The sequence below is a fragment of the Ursus arctos genome, unplaced genomic scaffold, assembly GCF_023065955.2.
Source record: "Ursus arctos isolate Adak ecotype North America unplaced genomic scaffold, UrsArc2.0 scaffold_20, whole genome shotgun sequence".
NCBI classification, from domain to species: Eukaryota; Metazoa; Chordata; class Mammalia; order Carnivora; family Ursidae; genus Ursus; species Ursus arctos.
Window position 1 is genome coordinate 4,938,740 of NW_026622875.1, and position 22,851 is coordinate 4,961,590.

Here is a 22,851-nt window from a genome sequence, read left to right on the forward strand (position 1 = left end):
AGAAATTATCTGGTACATAGCTGTTGCGCAATGACTGTTTGTTCTCTGTGGTTTTCCCTCCAGGTCACTACGAGGCCATCGTAATTCCAACTGCCAGCTTGTATCTGTGGCATCTTCCTGAACTTTCTGCCTTAACTGCACCTGACCTCCTGCCTACTTGGACAGATAAAGGACATCTGAATTTTCCTTAGTACTTCTCCTAAATACAAGCTTCTGACCTGTCTAGATTTCTACTGGAAGGGACCTGAGCAGTCATCTGCCTTGGCAGCAGCTTACAAAGGCAATGAAACAGAATGAGGGTGAATCATTTCGGGGCCCTATTTTAGGAGGAAGGACGGGGAGAAGTCTTCAGGGTGAAGTCTACTTGCCAAAGATCTTTCTCTTTCTGTTCTTTGACTTACAAGTCTTTTTTTTTTTTTTTTTGAGATTTTATTTATTTGTCAGAGAGAGACAGAGCGAGCGAGCACAAGCCAGGGGAGGGCCAGAGGGCAAAGAAGGATCCCCACTGTGTAAGGAACCAGATGTGGGATTCGATCCCAGAACTCTGGGATCACGACCTGAGCCGAAGGCAGATGCTTAACCGACTGAGCCACCCAGGTGTCCCTGTTCTTCTACTTAGAAGTCTTGTCTGACACTCCATTCCTCTTCTAAGGTCTAGTGGATTATACCAAAGGAAGGACCTCTGAAAACCTTCCTTTTTGGCTCAAGAGAGGTTGTTTCTGTAATCTGTGTTGTGATTAGAATATAATAGGTACATTAGGGACCTCCCCTCATTTCATGTAACTTAGGATTTTGAATTATGGTTACTGTACATAGAGAAAACTTTCAAAAACACTTTTAGAAGCAAAAATATTGGAAGCCTGGACCCATGTAAGTCTAGAAGTGGTCCTCTAAAGACCCAAATTCCCACTTCTGCCTCTCTTGATGAACAGTTGTGACTGTAACGATGACAGGAGATTGGTGACTGGGAAATGATGGCGAGGTTACTGGAAAACGAGAGTCTGTAGGATTTTTGTCTGAGCTCATGTTGTGCTCCCACAGTACTGGCAAGCATGAGGTCAAGAAAGTTTCCCCACGCACGCTTGGTTATGGAGTGGCCTTGGCAGTCTCCTCTGCAAATGGGCTCCATGGCCTAGCATCCCTGTCCCCGCCACCCGTGATCCTACGCGGAGATTTCCACCAGCCCACGAGGGACAGCATGGCAGCCATTCCCTGCAGCGGCTCACTCACGGCCACCCACGACTATTATCGGCGCCGTCGGGGTTCCACTTCGAGTAACAGCTCCTGTGGAAGTGCAGAATATCCTGGGGATGCCGTCCCTCGCCACCCCGGTCTCTCCAAGGCTGACCCCGGTCACTGGTGGGCGAGCTTTTTTTCGGGAAGTTCACTCTCCTGTTCATGGCTACAGGGTTGGAGTCCCCACAACGCTCGGACTCCCCCCAGGCCAATCACCTGTGACTCGGCTCTGGAAGCCATAGGAAGCAGCCTGGTGGCCAGCCTGGCAAAGCCAACACAGGGCCCCACCCTGAGTGGCCACCAGCAGGCTTCGGGAGGCGCTGGCTCATGAGAGCCCAGCCCCTCCCTTCCCCATAAACGAGGCAGGCTGCAGCCAGCAGAAGGTACTTGTGTATCGAAACAGCAAACACCAAAAAGGAAGTTGAGAAAACCCTGCTCTTTACTAACCAAGCCACAGGCAAGTCTTCCTGACACCTTGTAACCGTGTGCCTTGTCCCAAGTGGAAAATAAACTCCAAGCAGCCAGGTAGCCCTGAGCAAAAGAAAAGAAAGAAAAAAAGAAAATTTCCCAAGCTTCCATGGGCTAGCTTGGGCCCAGCCTTTTCTCTATGGTTTTCAGGATCTTGGGGAGGCCATGGGGAGGGGTGGGGGCGGGAAGGGTCCTGATATCAGGAATATAATCAAGTTACACCTTTTATAAAACAGCCACGGAGGCACAGAGATTAAAGGCTCACTCTCTTTTGATTCCTCTTGCCAGTACTGTTCCGTATCCTAGTAGAAAAGCAAGGAGAGAAGCATTTCCATGGGGTGAGTCTGTTAAGGGTGATGGAGGAGGGGAAGGTGGTTCTCACAAAGTGGTGTGTATAAGAACGAGCTCCTTCAGGGAGAGATAAACAGCAAAGTTAAGAGAAAATGGTAAGATATTAAAATCTTCTTTTTGGGGGCTAATAAGAATGTACTTTTAGAGATTATGTAGAGGCATCTTTTATATTTTCAGTTACTACTTCTAGTGGTAATAGTCACAAATATCCTGCCCACATATAGCTTTCTTCCCAAAGTTTAAAAGTGTTTTCTCACAGCTTACTTATCTAAACTTTATGACATCCTTATCAGGCATGCAGCCCAATTTAATATGCTTCCATTCTGACATCATTAATGGAAATAATACGAGCTTTGGAGTGAGATGGACAGGGGTTTCAAGTCTTAGCTCCATACTTCCTAGTTATATGACTCAACTTCCTCATTTGCTCGCTGAGTCTGGCTTTTTCCCACGGCTACCTCCGAAGGTGCTCGAGAGGATAAAATGAGATAATCTATATAAAAGATTGGGCATAATGAGCACTCCATAAGTGCTATTTCCTTGTGTGTGAGACTTTAAATCCGCATCTGCCCTTTCACATACGAGCTGCCGTCAGACTCTACAGTCAGGGTTTTCTGTGGCTATGTGCTAGCTCTGACCCTAGAGTTGAGATGAAAAAGCCAGTGAACATTATGACCACTGTAAGGGTTTAATGGCACTGTGAGTGTAATACAAAACCACGAAGCCATTCGATGTGATGAATTAGACTTCTGTTCGTACATATGACCTCCCTGAATCCACACTGACCAGAGTTCATCAAGATTACTGCTCTTACATGGAGCTGCATGTGAAAGAGTATAATCTCACCAATTACAATTCTATAGGGCATGCACACTGGCATTCTGTCAGCATCCTGAGAAGTTTTTATTAATGACTGCCTCAGGGCTAGGGTACCCTCTCCTAACATTCTGCCATCTGGGAGGGCCTTTTTGTCTTTGATGTCATGTATCCCTGTTTACTGATGTGGGAGGGATGGTAGGAAAAGGGATGGGTATTAGATTCTGCTTTGCAGTGTAGCTGCAAATGGCAACCGCTGATGCTTAACCCAGCCCCTGTTTGAACTGCCTTGGAGCTGATTTTCTCCTGGATTTCTGAGCCCCTCCTCTTTCCCCTTTCTCCGTTACCTCTGCTCAATGCCTTTTTACAGTCTACTTTGCAGAAATTTCTTCCTCCACTTGTTCTCCAGAATTCTGTCCTTGGTGCCCTTATCTTCTGCTGTACTTGCTAGGACCCCCCACCACCCGCCATCCACATCTTCTGCCACACCTATCTGTATACTACTGTCTGCCAGATCTGTATTGCCAGCCTGAGTGTCCAACCTACCAGGACTCTGCGTTCTGGTTTCCTATAGGGACCTCAAACTCTCCCTCCCTCCCCCCCTCTCTCTCTCTCTCTCTCTTTTTCTCTCTCTGTATATACAAACATTTATTTGCTTTATCTTGCTTCATTCATTCATGTAGCCTAAATCAGAGAATGGCATCAATGTTAATCCAAATCCAGAGATGTGGGAGTCAATACTGACACCTCCCTCTGTGCCCGTAGCTAATTACCCAGTGTCTTCTTAATTCTATCACTTTACTGTCTCTGAAATTCCCTTTTCTCTCAGTCACTTTCCAGTTACGAGAAGAGCATAGTGGTTAAAATCATTAGCTTTGGGTCAGATTCCCTTTTACCATGTAATAGCGGCGTGGTCACGAGCAAGGACCCTAGCCTTTCTGAGCCTTAGTTCCTTCATCTGTAAAATGGAGATAACATCTATTTGGTAATGTTTTGTACCAGGCCACAAGGAGCCCTCTGTAGGGTTATATTTTATCCAGACCAGTGCTTTGCAAACTTGAGAACATATAAGATTCACCTGCAGGATTTGTTGAACCCTAGATTGCTGGGCCCCATCCCAGAAAATGTGCATTTCTAACAAGCTCCCAGGGATGCTGACTCTGCCAGTCCTAAGCCTCCACCTCGACTGCTCCGACAGCCCACAGATCTCTTGGCCGGCAGTCTCCCCAACCCCACCCTACACCTTTTCCACAGCACTGTCAAAGCCATCCTTCTAAAACATTATCTAATCTTTACAGGAAAATGGCTTGAATTTCTTTTTTTTTTTTAAGATTTTATTTATTTATTTATTAGAGAGAGAGAAACAGCTAGCGAGAGAGGGAACACAAGCAGGGGGAGTGGGAGAGGAAGAAGCAGGCTCCCAGAGGAAGAGGCCGACGTGGGGCTCGATCCCAGAACCCCGGGATCACGCCCTGAGCCAAAGGCAGACGCTTAACAACTGAGCCACTCAGGTGCCCTGGCTTGAACTTCTTAATAACTGCTAAGCAGTCAGACCATTCTAAGTGCTTAACATGAATGAACTTACTAGAGCTGAGAACAGCTTGTGAGGTAGATAATATTATCTCCGTGTTATAGAGGAGGAAACTGAAAGCACAGAGAGTTTAAGTAACTTGTCCAAGGTTGCAAAGGTAGAAAATTTCAGAACCAGAATTTGAGACCAGATTCCAGTCTTTGGTTCCAGGGCCCAGGATCATAACCATTGTACTCGCTGCCCTTACACTCTGTTATTTCCCCATCTTAAAATCCTTCAAAGAGCAACACAGCCTACAGGATTAAACCCAGCCCTTAGCATGGCCTATGTGACCCTCAAGCCTCCTTTTTCGTCTTGTTTCCTGAGCTCCAATCATTACAAACTTGCTTGTCAAGTCCACTTTTCCCTGCATGAAATACCCCCCTACCAACTCCTATTTATCTGTTAGAGTTTAGCTGTTATCTCTTTTGAGAAGCGCTCTTCTCTTCCCTACCAACTGTGCATTAAGGGCCCTCCTTTTGGGGAGGTTTGCATCGCACCTAGCACTTAGCTGTCTCTTGAAGCTCTACTGGGCACATCTGCTTACTTGTCTAACCTTTCAACAAACAGTGAACACCCCTCCTCAGGGCAGGGCAGACTCTTGCCAATGTACCTGGCAGGCAGTTAATGACCATCTGTTAATGAGTGAATGTAAACCACATCCAATGGCACTTTCAGGCCCTCTCCTACTACCTTCTCGGTAGGTTCCTTCCTTGGGCTCCCTCAGGACTGTGTGCAGAACCAGTCTTGAATATGAATATGAATATGAATATGAATATGAATATATATACATATATATACACATACATACACACACACATATATATATTTTAAAGATTTATTTTATAAAGGGAGAGAGAGAGAGCAGGAGTGGGAGGGGCAGAGGGAGACGGAGAGAATCTCGAGCAGACTCCGTGCTCAGCACGGAGCCCGATGCCAGGTTTAATCTCATGACCATGAGATCACGAACTGAGCTGAAACAAGAGTTGGACATTTAACTGACTGTGCCACCCAGGCACCCCTTGATTATATATTTTTAAAAAATATTTTACTTATGTTAATTATTGAATATTTCCCTCAATGATAAAATGTAACAAGTATCCATACACCTGTTACCCAACTTTAATAACTTTCAACATGTTAGTTTGTTTCAGATCTTTTAAATATTCTGTTATAGAAAAATACCTGCAACAACCAATTTCCTAATGAATTAGAAAAGACATTAATCTTAAAGATCTTTTGTTTAAATTATTTAATTATTTAATTTTAACAAATCTATATATAAGGGATTCCTGGAATTGCAGAGTAAGGACCTCCAAAAATCTGCTCCCCCACAAAGCAATGAGAACACTGGTAAAAGTTGTCAAAATCAACTTTTTCAGAATTTTGGAAATTAACCTAAGGAGTGTTTATTCAAGAAAAAAATGGCTGAATCTTGGTAGAAAGAGTGAGCTTTGTATTTTAACTTGCCCTATATCCATTCCTCTCTTCCCAGCACTGTGGTAACCTTGAAAATCAGAAGTCTTATGAACATAGCAGCTGTAAAAATTAGCCTAATAGCCAACAGAAGGGGAAGAGCAAGTTTGGAGTTCCTAAAAAAGCGTCACCTTCACACAACTGTCACTATTTGGCTTATGTGGCAGCTCCTTGGAAAGGTTCCATCTGTAAGGCTTATTATTATTTGAACTGATTCAGAGTTTCCTCAATGGGCAAGCCATTGTAATGTCCAAAGCCATCACTAAGAAAATAACTAAAAAAAATAGTAAAAAAAACAAGAATGGAATCAAAAGAGAAAACATCTAGTTAATGAAAAAGAAAGCAATAATGAAAAAACAGAGGGACAAAAAGACATGACATAAAGAAGGCAAACAGCAAACATAAATCCTATCTTATCAGTAATTACATTAAACATAAAGACTCTAATCAAAAGGCATGGATTGGTAGAATGGATTTGTAAAATGATCCTACTACATCCTGTCTAGGAAATACTTTAAAGACACAAATAGGTTGACAGTAAAAAGGGGAAAAGAGTATACCATAAAAAGACAATCAAAAGAGAACTGAAGTGGCTATACTAGTATTAGACATAATAGACGTCACACAAAAATTAGTACTAGGGACATAAAGGGATATTTAGTATGATAAAAGGATGAATCCATCAGGGGGATACAACAATTACAAACATGCATGCAGGTAACAACAGAGCTCTTCGATTCATGAAGCCAAAGCTGACAACTGAAGGGAGAAACAGATAATGGTAACAGATGGAGACTTCAAAACCTCACTTTCAGTGATGAATAGAACAGTGAGGCAGAAGCTCAACAAGGAAACAGAAGACTTGAACAACACTATAAATCACAAGATCTAACAGACATCTATAGAACAGGCCACCCAACACCAGCAGAACGCACAGTTATCAACTGTCTATAGAACATTCTCCAAGACAGACCATATGTTAGATCATAAAATCAACTTCAATAAATTTAAAACGGTGGGATCATACAAAGTATGTTTTTTGACCACAAAGGAATGAAATTAGAAATCTATAGCAGGAATAAACTTGGGAAATTCAACAATATGTAAGAAGTAATGAACAAAATCCTAAATAACCCATGAATCAAAGAAGAAATCACAAGAGAAATTAGAAAATACTTTGAGATGGGTTAAAATGAAACACCTGTTTCCACCCTGAGAAACTGGAAAAAGAGGTGCAAACTAAACCCAAAAGTAAGGAAGTAATAAAAGTTAGAGCAAAAGTCAACAAAAACTAATGTTGGTTCTTTGAAAATATCACCAAAATTAACAAGACTTTAGCCAGATAGATGAAGGGAAAAAAAAAGACTCAAATTACTGTGATCAAAAAAGGAAAGAGGGGATCAATAACAACCTTACAGAAATAAAAATAATTCTAAGGGAATACTTTGAACAACTGTATATCAACAAGTTAGATATCCTGGATGAAATTAATTCATTTCTATAAAAACCCAAACTATGTAAACTAACTGGAGAAGAAATAGAAAATTTGAATAGACCTATAGCAAGTAAAGAGATTGAATTAGTAATCAAAAAATTCTCACAAAGAAAAGACCGAGTGCAGATGGATTCACTGGTAAATTCCACTAAACATGAAAAGAATTGATATTAATCCTTCATAAACTCTTCCAAAAAATAGAAGAGGAGGGAACACTTCCAATTCATTCTATGAGGTTAGCGTTACCCTGATAACAAAACCAGACAAAGACATCACAAGAAAACTACAGACCAGGATCTCTTCTCTCTCCTATGAAAATAGTACAAAAACCCTCAAAAAATACTAGCAAACTAAATTCAACAACCTATAAAAAGAATTATATACCCTGCTCAAGAGTAATTCATCCCAGGAATGTAAGATTGATTCATCATATCGAAATCGATGTAACACACCACCTTAAGAGAATAAAAGACAAAAACCACATGCTCATCTCAACAGACTAACAAAAAAGCACTAGACAAAATCCATACAAAAACACCTCACAAACTAGAAGTACAAGAGAATTTGCTTAACCAGGTAAGGAACATCTACCAAAAATAGAGCTAACATCATATTTAATGTTGAGAGACTGAATGCTTCCTCTCTAATTAGGGAACCAGACAAAGATGTCTACTCTTGCAACCTCTATTCAACGTTGTACTGGAGCTTCTAGCTGGGCAATTAGGCAAGAAAATGAAATAAAAGGCATCCAGAGAGGACAGACAACATAGATAATATGATCTTGCATACAGAAAATCCACAAGAATCCGCGTACACCCAACACAATAACTAGTGGAATAAATGAGCCGCACGGATTGCAAGATCCAATAGTAAACACACTTTTCCTAAACACTAGCAATGAACAACCTGAAAATGAAATTAAGAATATAATTTACATATAATAGCATTGAAATAGTAAAATACAGGAACACCTGGCTGTCTCGGTCATGTAACTCTTGATCTTGGAACTGTGAGTTCAAGCCCCACATTCAGCATAGAGCTTACTTAAAAAAAAAATTTTTTTTAAATAAAATATGGAAGAATATATTTAACAAAAGAAAAGCGAGACTTGTACACTGAAAACTACAAAACACTGTTAAAAGAAATTTTAAAAGATCTAATTAAGTGCAAAGAATTCCAAGTTCATGGATTAGAAAACTTAATATCGTTAAGACTGCAATATTCCCAAAATTGATCTGTAGATTCAACTCAATCCCTATCAAAATCACAACTGCTTTTGGGGGAAAGAAATTGACAAGCTGCTCCTAAATTTCATATGGGAATGCAAAGTATTCAGAATAGACAATGTCATCTTAAAAAATGAACAAGTTGGAAAACTCAGACTTCCCAATTTCAAAACTTATTTACAAAGCTTTGTAATGAAAACAATGTGATATTGCCATAATGATGGGGCTGTCCAAGGAATAGAAATGAGAATAAAAAATAAACCCTTAAATTTATGGTCAATTAATTTTTGACAAGGGTGCCAAGATAATCTGATGGGGAAAGAATAATCTATTCAACAAATGGTGGTGGGACAAGCAGATAACCACATGCAATAAAGGGATGATTCCACGTTGATCCTTACCTCACACTATATACAAAAATGAATTTAAAATGGATCATAGACCTAAATATAAGAACTAAAACTATGAAACTCTTAGAAGAAAACATAGGGCTAAAGCTTTGTGACCTTGTATTTTGCAATGGTTCTTAGATATAACACTGAAAGCAAAAGCGATAAATAAATTGGACTTCATCAAAATTAAAAACTGTTGTGCTTCAAAGAACATCATAAAAAAAGGAAAAGACAGCCCACAGAATGGGAGAAAATATTTGCAAATCATATATCTGATAAGGGATTTTATACCTTGAATACATAAAGAACAGTTACAATTCAATAATAAAAGACAAGTCAACTTATAAACAGGCAAAGGGTACAGACATTTCTCCAAGGATGTATAGATGGTCAATAAACATATAGAATGATGCTCAACATCATTAATCATTAGGGAAACGCAAATCCACAGTGAGATATCACTTCACACCTGTTTGATGGCTAAAATTAAATATACAATAACACCTTTTGGCAAGGATGTGGAGAAACTGGAACCCTAATACATTGCTGGTAGGAATGTGAAATGATGCATTCAGTTTGGAAAACAGTTTAGCAGTTCCTGAAAAACTTATACATAGAGTTATCATAAGACCCAGCAATTGCACCCCTATATATTTACCCAAGAGAAATGAAAAACATGTCCACACAAAAGCCTGTACATGCTGTATATTTTGTCACAATAGCCAAAAAGTGGAGAGAACCTAAATGTCCATCAGTTGATGTATGGATAAACCAAATGTGACATATCCATATAGTGGAATACTATTCAGCTATAAGGAGGAATGGAGTAGTGACAGATGCCATGACATGGATAAAATGTGAAAACATGCTAAATGAAAGAAACCACCCACAAAGGATCACATACTGTATGATTCCATTTATGTATGATTCCAGAATAAGCAAATCTAGACAGATAGAAAGTAGTTTAGTGGTTGCTTAGGGCTGGAGGGTATGGAGGCAGAGGACCAGGGAATGACTCTTAAAGGGTATGAGGTTTCTTTTGTGGCTGATGAAAATATTCTAAATGGCAGTAGTCGTGATGGCTGCACAACTCTGTATATACACTACAAACCACTGAACGGCATTCTTCAAAGGCATGCATTTTATGGTCTGTGAATTATTTTATTTTTCAAAGCTCTTTTATAGACACATTAAAAAACAAGCAGGTATTCTTCAAATTACTCTGGCATCTCCTGAGACCCTGAATAATCCCTGCTAAGAAGCAAAAGTCAAACACCATATTTGTTCCTTTAGAAAACTAAATCTGATAGAAGCAATAATTGCACTGGAATCTAAGCACCCAGCTGTGAATCTGTGATGAGTTATCTTTCATTACTGGATCTTTCTGAGGCTGTTTACATTGACTGGATGGTTCCCCTACATCTGGACTGTATGTCTTATGCAGAGGCTGCCCGTCTCTCTCTTCCCTCCATTCTAGTTCCTGCGTGTATAGAACATGACCCCATTTATCCAATTTAAGTCAAATGGAGAAGAAGAATGCAGAGGATGGCAACATTAGTAACAGTGTCTGTAATTAAGCTCGGATGGCAAAATGATCATGTGAAATGAAGTGAAAATCTCCACGTAAGAGGACCCTTCATATGAAATCTTATGTAGTGCGGTCAGGAAAGCTAATTCCCAAATAACAGAATGCCTTTGGGGGCCTCTTCATCTTCTGAATGTTCACCCCACAGAGACATCAAGCAATTTATTTCTGATCATTGGTAAAAGGACAGCAATGAAAACCAACTCTTGAGCCAAAGGCCAAGACTAAGCTGTCTTCCATAGCTGTTTTTATATATTTTTTAAAAGGTTCCTTTTTTTTTTTTTTAAGATTTTATTTATTTGACAGAGAGAGAGAGAACACACAAGCAAGGGGAGTGGGAGAGGGAGAAGCAGGCTCTCCGTGGATCAGGGAGCCCAATGCGGGACTCAATCCCAGGACCCTGGGATCATGACCTGAGCTGAAGGCAGACACTTAACCGACTGAGCAACCCAGGCGCTTCTAAAAGGTTTTTTTAGAAATGCCACCAGTAAGCAATCAAACAAGTTTGGTATTTTGAGGAGTAGAAGAAATGCTTAGCTTAGTCCTACGATTGCTTTTCTTCATCTGTGACCTCAGGATTTTGGTAGGACCCTATTTTAACTTGAAAATTGAAGCACTATAAACAAATTCCTTTTGATGAGAGCAACTTGTCTTCCATCATATTCATCTAATTTTGTCTTTGTTAGAACTGCGTAGGTATAGTGCAGACATCTAGAGAACCTGCTATAAAAGCTGATCTTCAACATCCTGTTTAACGTGGCCGTTTCTAGATATAAGACATAGTGCAAGTGCAAAACGCTCTAATTATAAAACTCTGGAAGCATCAGCCACAGAAACAGCTGCAAGCATTACTGACAAATGGCTATTTTGTACTCCTGCCACTTTTAATGTTTCAGAATGATGTTTCTGAAATCATATTCAACTGACTACTACGACAAACTCCACACTTTGAAAAAACACAAAAGATATCATCAATGGCCTGGCTCAAACTTCTAGGGAAATGTAGGCTTAGAATCCAAATCTGCTTCCTCCACTTCCTGCCTTCCTTCTACGTAATGAGTCACAAATCAGTTTAAAAGAACCTCATCATTTCTCAGCAGTGATGTAGTGATTTAAGCTGAGAATCAACTTCTACTGAGACTGAAGATTTTATTTATACAGGATGCTAATGAGTGTGTATGAGAAAACGGAGAGTGGGTGTGTGGCAACAGGAAAGGAGATTCTAGCATAATTACCTCTTCTGTCTCCCACTCTTGAGCTGCTTGTCCAAGAACAGAGAAAGCAGAGAAATCACCACATGGTCATTTGTCTCTACCATTATACAGCGAACTCCTTAAAGAAAAAGACTGGGCTTTCTTTATCTCTGCAAGCATGGGACATAGCATAGCTGCTGCTCAAAAAAACGTGAAGGGAAGGAAGGAAGAAGGGAAAGAAAAGAAAGGAAGGGAAGCAAGGGACAAAGGGAAGAAGGGAGGGAGGAATGGAGGAAGGATGGAAGGAAGGGAAGGAGGAAGGAAGCTTGACTTGTGCTGTCTAGTGACAGGGTCACCACCCTGGCAGCCTGGCCCAGGGACATGATGAGGGTGTATCTTGGAAAGAAGTGGGGAGGACAGTCTGGAATGCAGGCTCTATACTGAGGCACTCTCCTTTCTTATTCATGATAAAAGAGGAGGATATCAGCTCTGGCCTGGACCCAGAAATGGATAACTTTATGAAAATGTGAGGAAAGAAAAGAAAGGAGAGCCAGACCAGGTTGACAGCCTGGACTTTTTAGCAGTTAGAAACAATAACAGGGACTGTAGTCATTTATAACGACTCGTAGCAAATTCAGCTGCTTAAAACAATGCAAATCTACTATTGCGTAATTTCTTTGGGTCCCAGGAGCGTGGGCACAGCTTTACTGGGTCCTCTCTCAGAGTTGCCCCAGAGTGCAATCAAGGTGTCAGCAGAGCTGTGGTTGGTGGACCTTGGTGTCCTCTCCAAGCTCATTCAGGTTGCTGACAGAATTCAGGTTCTTGAAGTCGTAGGACTGATGCCATTTTCTATCTGGCTGTTGGCAGGCAGTCCCTCTCAGCTCCTAGAGGTTGCCACTAGTTTCTAGCCACACGGCCCTCTTACACCACGACAGTGCTCAAGCCGGCAGGAGTAGTAATCATATAGAACATAATATCATCATGGGATGACTGCCCCATCAACATGCTCATGTACCATAACCCAATCCAACCACAAGCCCAACGTGTTCCCAGGTCCCACCACACAGAGGGTTTCTCTGACTTCTGATGGGACTGTGGGCAGTTGCCTGGAGGCTGTGGGGCTTGAAACTCCTCTCTCCACACCCACAAAAGAAAACCCCTTTTTAATCTTATCAAGGATACTCAGATCTAACAAAAACACCAGTTAAGCACCAAAACAGTGAAAGGCAACCTGAGCACCATGCAAAACCAGTGCAGTATGTGGATTCCAGCTAAGGCAGAGTGGCGAGGAAGCCTGTAGTACGCCCTTCTCATACTCATCCTGTTCCCTTCCACCTGGAAGCAGGTGTTTATCAGTCCCTTGCTTTTCTTTATAGTTTAATCACACATGGATGGTTCTCTAAGCAGTATATTGTTTTGTTTTGTCATGTTTTAACTTTAAAGAATAGAATCATTCTGTATGTATTCTTCAACTTGCTTTTTTCATCTAGTATATTCTTCACATTTATCTATGCTGACATAGATAGCTGTAATTCATTTTCAATGATGTATACTATTCCATTCTTTGTATATACCATGTTTTATTTATCCATTTTCCTGGTGACCAATATTTTTGTTTCCAGTTTTTTCTTTCTTTTTTTAAAAACTATTTATTTATTTTAGAGGGAGAGAGAGAGTACAAGTGGGAGGGGCAGAGAGAGAGAGGGAGAGAGAATCTCAGACTCCTGAGTGTGAAGCCCGTCGAGGGGCTTGATCCCACGACCTGGAGATCACGACCTGAGCCAAAACCAAGAGTCGGACGCCCAAACAACTGCACCACCTAGGCACACCCCCAGGTTTTTTTTTCTAACTATAAGCAAGTGACTACGAATGTTGTTGTTTTCTGATACAAATATAAACATTTCTCTGAGAAATATACCTAGGGATAAATCTGTTGGGTCATAGCACACACAGTTCCAACTTAACTAGATAATGCCAAATTGTTTTCCAAAGTGATTCTGTCGCTTCACATTCTCAACAATACTTCCCGTTGCTGACTTTTTAATTTCTGTTAATCTGATGTGGGTAAGATGGTGTCTCATGGTGATTTTAATTTGCATTTGCCTGATTAGTAGCGAGGCTGAGCATCTTTTTAAGGGATACTCCTATTTCCTCTTCTCTGAAATGCTGTTTCATGTTGAAGTCAGGTTTCTCTATCAGCTTTTTCACAATAAAGCCGTTATTTTGATTGCTTCTTGACTATTTATGTCTTATTTCTCAACTGCTTATAAACTTTAGAGGGAAAAGAGGGTATTATTTAGACATCCTGTGGAAGTAATAAATAAAAAACAAATTTGACTATATAAGAGTTCAGGACTTAAGTACCTGTTCAAATATTTTGAAGTGCTGCAATATATTAGAGCACAAGACTGAGTCAGGATATGCCTTTTTTTTTTTTTTTTAAACCATTAGCCTGGTTTAAGATTTTAGAGGATAGGCCAACATGCTCTCGGATACATCATCTTGTTAATATGTCACTGTGATCCTAGCAGATGTATGTCATGCAGTAAACACTCAGCAAATATGAGCAGACTGATGATACAGCAATGGCAGAAAACAGAAACCTACTCAAACCTACTTGTTTGTGAATTTGCTTTATACACAAAACTCTTACCACTAAATGGTCCTTTGATGCTATTTTACTTCTGAATGAATTTTTGTATGTTTATAGTATTTAAAAACTAGTTATTGACCTCACCAAAAAGTATCTAGGATTTATCTTAGTAGTTAAAAAAACAAAACAAAACAGAATTACCAAAAATGTCTGAATTTGGATTGAGATTTTCAGCAACGTATTATCATATTATGTAAAACTGATAATCAATGACTAAATTAATCAAATAATCATATCCTCTACTTCAGTGCTTCCCAAAGTGGTTTCCATGGAGGACCAGTTTAGGGGGGCTATTCAATAAAAGGGTTCATGCTTTAGTAAGTATGGGAAATACCAAGTTATCAAAGTTAAACCAGTTAAACTATCAGTCTTTAGAGATCCTTTAATGTACTGTCAAATGGTGGATCCCCAACAAGAGGTATGGTGTGCAACATACTCCAAATGTCTTTTACCCCAAAATATCTGGAATACCCGAGTTCCAAGAAACATACATTGGAGAATGTGCAGCTCTGCTCTGACTCTCTTGTCATCAGCTTCCTACAGTAATAAAAATCTTTTGTTTTCTTAACTTTTTTCTATTGTTATCTATTTTAGAAATACCATTCTTGGATTTAAATTTTATATCAGCTTTATAGCTATGGGACAGTGTGTAATAAATTTACACTGCAAGAAAAATATTCACAATCCTGAAACTCTACAAAACTCCTTTTTAAAAAGATATAATTCAAGTTCATTAAAATGCTAATTAAATCTAATCCTAAACTAATTAAATGTTGTCATCAAGTGTAGTTTGACATCTTACATAATATGGTGCCTTAAATCCAAATTTTAAAAAAGCCCAAAGCCATAACAGTAGAATTTCATTTATAAAAATATCTATGCTACCTTCCATGTTAATAGAAAAATAAGACAAGATAGGCAAACCACTTGATATTATTACTGTTGAATAAACAAAATATATTTGAAGATTTCTACTTGAGAAATTCTTGTTTAGAGCCAATTTACTTGTAAAATGAAAAGAGCACTTTTAAAAATTGACTCGTCATGGCCTTTTATGTGTAAATGCAAATCCTGCATTTGCGATGTGCCATGGAGCATTCTTCTATAAAGATGGCCCTTCCTGACGAACTGTTGCAGAAAATGGGGTTGCCAGTACTTAGTCTATATGAGGAGACAAACACATTCGCACACAGTCTGCATGCAAATTTAATTTGGTTTATAATCTGCTCACTTTCTTTTAAGATTGAAAGCTGAATTAAATAATGCCAGGCTATGTGCCCCATTTACTCTTATAAAGACAGGCTGGCACCTTTGCTCCAAGGACAGAACGGAACATGACAGAGGATTTAAATGAGCTAATTACCCTCTCTCGTTGACCACTGAAATGTTTTCAACCTCCCACGACAATTCTGAGCTTAGTGAAATTGTAACATGATAAGCATAATGGGCACTTACTTCTCAGGTTGGCATTTACTTATGAAGATGGAATCCAGTGGACCTTCAATAAAACACCAAAATGTAGGCAGGCCATTAAGCAATGTGCTAGAACCCTGACGGTCTTTGGAGAACAGGAAAATTGGTGAAGAAATGAAACTGCCACTGAAGAGCCAATCAGCATAATCAGTTGAGTCAAGATGCTCAGACTCCATAATTGCGCGAACAAGAAAAATGCAGCACTGCTCTGTATCTATCTCCCTCAAACTCCTTCCAGTTCTGACAACTTGCTGTTCACTGTATTCTGTGACTGTCCCTTTCCTCTTCAATTTCTCACCATGGTATCGATTCAAAAAATGTTCTTTAACTTGAGATCATCGTGGGGAGATTATGACCATGTTTCTTGAGATAACTCGACACACATCCTCAACTCCCTCTTTCTAAGGAGTCACATGTAAAAACTAAGGCTGTGAATCACCGCTACTCACCGTTCTGCTTTAAAAACAATGACGTATTCTATAAATACCATTCATTTCCAGCTAGAAATGCCAGTTGAAATATTTCAAACCAGCTCTTTCGTGATCTCGTGAGACAAGCATAAACAAAAAGGAAAAAAGTAAATTGTGTTTAGTTCAGACAATATTCCAAATATCATCTTCTAAGAAACTAGAAAACAGAATCTTCTCCTTCAAATGAATACCCCATCCAAGAGCATGTGCTGTTCTCTTAAAGACTCATTGACCACTTAACCTCTCAGGAAGTTTCCAAATCATGGACATATTGTTACACACAGGGCCCACTCTAAATACAACCGAGAATTAGGAAAGCTGCTCTTCACAAGCTTACTAGTGTCCTCTCATTGTGTCCATTGTGTCCTCTACTCTCAACCTTTTACTTATTTCTCTCTCCTGTCAAAACCTATTTGTACTATGCTTTCTTCTCTGACAGGGACATGATAAAATAATAGTTTCCTGCAAGAAGCAGTTCCTCATCTGTTCTCAGGAACACACAGGTCACACCTCTCCTTTCTATAGGATCCCCCAAAGACTGGAAGGCTCTTTTCAAACAGGGATATACTTTCATAAGGGCATGCAATTAAAAATCAAACACTGGGGTCAGATCGGCTGGGGGTAACTCACAAGGCCCATCTGCTCTAATGAATAAAAACGGCACTCCAGTTCCGCGGAGGGCAGTATTTGGCTTGAAGGCTGGCTGCACTCACACTGAGCAGGTTTTAATTAGCCAGTCTAAACAGCAGCTAGCTTGGTAAACTGATTCTTGCTGAAGAAATAAAGCAGACCAACAAGACAACCACTGAATCCAGCTGGACAAAAAGATTCAGAGCTAAAATATATATTCTGACATGAAACAGAAGGGCCCAGACCTGGCTCAGCTGCATGCCACAAGAAAGCCTTTGTCTGGAGACTGGTCCCAGGTGGTAGGTGTCGGAGATAACTCAGGGGATTTAATTAGTGAATGCAGCTGAAGGATATAAATAATGACCAGTTTTGAGATGCAGTTCACATCTTCTGATCAACTCGGTCAGCACCAGCATTAACAGAACACATCTGCTGGAAAATCCCCTTCAGGATTTCAGATCACACTTGACAAATTGTTTTTCTACAACTGCATTATCTCCAGGCCCCAGCAGTGAGGTTTTATGAAGAACTCGCACGTATCAGTGGCACAGCCCTATTTCAGTCTACTGCTAATTTCACTGCGGTACTCTGTAAATAACTACTTAGCTTTCCAGCTAGTTTGGCAGCACTGAAATGAAAGAAGGATCACCAGCATTCTCTCACAAATGACACAGGGTCTGCAATGGGATTCTAGAACTAAAATGGCCAAATCTGGAAAGCAGAACCCAATGTACTACATGATTATTAATTAAAAAATAGAATATATCCAAATGAAAACACATATTACCACGCTTTTGGTGTATGTGTGTGGAGGGGGGAGTTAGAGAATTCATTAAAAGTTTCCCCATTTTCTCCTCTGCACCTCCCCTACCAACTGCCTTCCACACACCTCATCTTAGTGCTCCTTGATTACAACTGTGATCTTTCCCCAGGTAGGGCTCTCTTCTTTGTCAGCTCCTTAAATACGGGAGTGGAGCTGCCAGCACAAAACTCAGGCATCCGCATTTTGCTCCATGAGTAGTAGAACTCGGTTGCTTGGAGGTGGTATAATATAACCCCCAAATATCCTCAACCAAAAGATGAAGGCAGGGAGGGAGATAATCGGAAGAATCAGCGCTTCTGCTACTTCCTACTATACTATTCGAAATCTTGACTCGGAAAAGGAAAGTGATATTGTTTGGCTTTAACGGGCTGATAGTGTCAATTTCTTGTTCCCTAATTTAGAGAATAGGGACACAAAAACAACATGAATATTTTATGTTTTGGGGTTGGTGTTAGAAACAATGACTTCGTTAAGGACACACTGAATTTGAATATCTTCTATAAGACACTTTTAGGAAAAGGTAAATCATGGCAAGCAATGCTTCCTGTGCTTAACGAACAGGGAAGAGCCAGCCAAAACGCTTGCTTTCAAAGTACAAAGGACTTCGACTGTAGGACACATAGCATACAGCTGGTTTTGAGCTTGGCTTTTGTCACCTTCTAGTTATTAAAAAAAAAAAAAAGTCTTTTGGAAAGAATAGAAAAGGACAGTCTATATATAGCCTTTTTATCTCGCCAACTCTTCTGACTCAGACTAGTTTGTGGCCAGAGGCAAGGGAGGGAGGTAGAATAACAAGTGAAATCAATAGGTTCTTACACTGCATTGTAACAGGGTGCATTGAATGCCCCCCCCCCCCCCCCCCTGCCGTGGGAGAAGAAAGAGCGGTAAGGTAACAAATCTAGTTGGACTGGGACTTCAAAATATTATTTTCAGTGAGATGATGGAGAAGAGTTGATTTGCATCCTATTAAACAAAACAAAACACACCAAATACTACACCTTTAAACAGTATGGGGAATACGTGGTCCTATATATATATATATATGTATATATATATGTATTTTTTTTTAACTTCTGGATAAAGTTAACTTTCCATACATAAGCTTACATAATAGTAAATGTTCCAGTCCAAAAGGAAAAACAAAAACTGAAACCACCTATGGGGAAAACACTGGGCAAACGATCCAGTACACCGCTGTCACCATTGATTCCAAGATCAACACCATCTATGTAAGCAGGAGTAAAGATCATACTGTCAACTGATAAAAACACTATAGAGATAGGTATTAATCAGAGTCACTTGCAAAGGGATTTTTTTTTGGAGACAGCAGTCTCCTACCTCTCTGGCTGCTCCTCAGCCCTGGCAGCTTCTTCCTCATTTGTCCCAGCCTGAAGTGGGGCACCCTAGGGCTCAGCTCATAGAAGACTTCCTCAATTACACTTACTCCCTAGCTGGTCTCATGCAGTCTAATGGCTTTAAATATCATTTGTCTGCTGGTTATTTCTAACTTTTATTTCCAACCCTGCTCTTTCCACTGAACTGTAGACTCATGTACTCAATTACCTACTTGACCTAATTTAGCATCTCAGAGTTAACATGTCCAAAACTAACATCCTGATATTACCCCAGCAAACATGTTCCTCTTACAGTGTTCTCTGTCTCAGAATATAGTAACTCCATCCCAATAGCAACTCAGCCAAAAAGCTTGGAGTCATCCTTGATTCTTCCTTCTCTCACACTTCACATGCAAACCATTAGAATCCCCATTGGCTCTACCTTCACAATCTACCCAGAAGCTGACACTTTTCACACCTCTGGTGCTACCAACATTTCTCTCCTGACTTGCCTCTCTGCTTCCCTCTTCTCCCTCCTACAGTCTATTGTCTACCCAGGTGTCAGAGAGAGCATTTACATAAGTTAGATCATCCCTCTGCTCAGCATCCTTCGATGGCTCCCATCTCACAGTAAAAATGAAGTCTATATCATGGCCCACAGAGTCAATGCCCTGCCCCCAACTTCTCTGATCTGATCTCTATTCCTCCCCACTTGCTTGCTCTCCTCCAGCTCCATAGGATTCCTTGCTCTTCCCCAAACCCATTAAGCTGTCCCTGGCTCTAGGCCTCTGCCCTCAATGGTCCCTCTACATCAAACAGTCTTCCCCCAGAAATCTATTCATCTTCCTTCATTTTCTTCAGATATTCTTATTCAAATGTCACCTTCTATGTGAGGTTTCCTTTGATTACATTGTAACAGCACTCCTCTTATGCACTGGCATTCTTTTCCAGCTCACTCTATTCTATTTTGTCTACAGCCCCTAACACCATCTGACATACTATATATTTACTTGTTATTCATTATCTGCCTCCCCCCATTAGAATAGAAGTCAAGGGGTGTAAGGATTCTGTTTTCTTCACTGCTAAATCCTACTGTCTAAAAAATACCTAGCACATCACATATGCTCAATAAATATTATAGGAGTGCATGACTGGGAGGGTAAGAGGAGTAATTAGAAGGGGCACATTTTCCTAAAGGCAAAAAGAAAGGAGTAACATTGGAGAGGGTAGGATTTCAGAAGGTATTATATAGCATAAAAGCTTCAAACACCAGAGTAAAGGGGAAAAAATGGGATTTTGTAGAAAATGGATTTTTTTAAAAAATATTTTTTTCCACTTTGTCTTCAGCATTATTCAAAGTTTACTTAACTTTAAAAAAATTTAATTGTGGTAAACATACACTATAAAATTTACCATCTCAGCCACTTGTAAGTATACCTTCAGGAGTGTTAACTATATTCAAACCATTGTGTAACAGATCTCTAGAATTTTTTCACTTGCAAAACTGAAACTCAATATCTATCAAACAACTCCCCATTTCCCCCATCCTTAGCCCTTTGCAACAATCATCATTCTACTTCCTTTTTCCATGAATTTGACTACTCTAGATATCTCATATAAGTAGAATCATACAGCATTTTTCGTTTTGTGACTGGTTTATTTCATTCAGCATAATAAGCTCAAGGTTCATTCATATTGTACTATGTAATGGAATTTCCTTTTTAAAAAATATTTTATTTATTTATTTGAGAGAGAGAGAGAGCACACACGAGTCCGGGGAGGGACGGAGGGAGAGGAAGAAGCAGATTCCCTGCTAAGCAGGGGACCCAATGCAGGTGTTGATCCCAGGACGCTGGGATCGTGACCTGAGCTGAAGGCAGACGCTTAACTGACTGCTGACTGAGCCATCCAGGCACTGTGAAATTTCTTTTTTTTAAGGACTGAATATTCCCTCATATGTATGTGCCACATTTCTTTATACATTCATCTGTTGACGGACGTCTAGGCTACTGCCACCTCCTGGTCATTGAGAATAATGTTGCAACGAACATGGCTGTGTAAATACCTCCTTGAGATCCTTTCAGTTCTTTTGGATAGAGACCCAGAAATAGGATTACAACATCCATATGGTAATTGCACTTTTCGTTTTTTGAAGAATCTTCATACTGTTTTCCACAGCTGTACCACTTTACATTCCCACCAACAGTGCACAAGGGTCCTGATTTTTCTACATCTTCACAAACACTTGTTATTTTCTGGTTTTCAGATTAGTTGTTTATAGTGGCTATCCCAATGGATGTGAGATGATATTGTGGTTTTGATTTGCACTTCTCTAATGACTAGTGATACTAAATATCTTTTCATATGCTTGTTGACCATTTATATATCTTTGGAAAAATGTCTTTTTAGGTCTTTTGCACAATTTTAAATCAGGTTTTGTTATTGTCGTTGTTGTTAAAGTATCTCTTTGTATATTGGATATAATTCCTTAAGGAATTATATTCCTTAATTCCTTATTAGATATATGATTTGCAATTGTTTGCTCCCATTCCGTAGGTTGGCTTTTCATTCTATTTGTTTCCTTTTATGTGTGGAAGTTTTTAAGTTTGTGTAGTTCCATTTGTCTATTTTTGCCTTTGTTGCCTTTGCTTTTGGTGTCATATCTGAGAAATTATTGCCAAATCCATTGTCAGGAAGCTTTCCCCTATGTTTCCTTTTAGGAGTTTTATAGTTTTATATTCAAAGTTTATTTTTTAAAAAATAATCACATAAGCAGTTAGTTAATAAAATTTATCTTTGTTGGTCAACTTTATTCAATAATGTAAAATGTTGGTGTTTTTTGTGGTACTTTTTTGTGCAGTTTTTTATTTTAATGGCAAACTTATCAACCCTTTAATTCCTTCTGGATCTGGAGTCACACCTAGGAAGGCCTTCCCTACCCTGAGATTATAAATAAAAATTATTCGTATTTCTTTTAAGACTTCTTCTGTGGTTTAATTTTTTACATTTCAATCTTTGCTCCTTCCAAAATTCATTTCATTCGGACTCATTTTTGCATGTCTAAATCCTACTTACCCTATCTTTCAAGGCCCAATCTAGAGAATAATAGCTTCTAAGTCCTTTGTGGAGGACTTTCATTGTGTTCTAAGTGCTTTACATGTCATCATTCAATACTCAAAAGAGATCCATAGGTAAATACTACTATTTTCATTTCACAGATGAAGAAACTGAGTCACAGATAGCTTACTGAGTAACTTGCCCAAGGTCATTCAGTAAGTGACAGGTAGGATCTAAAACAGAAAAAGTTGGTTTCAGATCCTGTTCTTAATCATTACGCCGTATTACCCTCTCAACTACCACTCTTCCATAACACTTCCCCACTCTGAGCCTAATATGGCCCTCTCTTTTCCCTAAACTCTAGAAAACCTGTACTCCTTACTTTTTTTTAAATCTTAGATCATAGTTAATTGACCACGTTTCATGCTACTTTAAAAGGTAGCTTTCATATTTAATTCACCTTCTACTTCTCACAGAAACAAGTATTACTCAGAAAGCTCAATAAATATTTATTGGGTGAATAAATACATAAATTAGAAAAATGCTTAAAATGTAAATACCTTGAGAAGGTTCATATTAAATTCACATTGTTATGAATGGTTG

General features: G+C 39.5%; 2 protein-coding genes across 6 annotated transcripts in view; one reads left to right on the top strand and one right to left on the bottom strand.

The window, feature by feature from the left end:
* Positions 1-22,851, bottom strand: part of PPM1L (protein phosphatase, Mg2+/Mn2+ dependent 1L) — a 281,955-nt gene that overhangs the window by 28,389 nt on the left and 230,715 nt on the right. The gene's annotated exons all lie outside the window — the stretch shown is intronic.
* Positions 1,199-1,567, top strand: LOC123000945 (pancreatic progenitor cell differentiation and proliferation factor-like). The gene has a single exon (XM_044383534.1). The coding sequence runs from the start codon at positions 1,199-1,201 to the stop codon at positions 1,565-1,567; it is 369 nt and encodes a 122-aa protein (XP_044239469.1).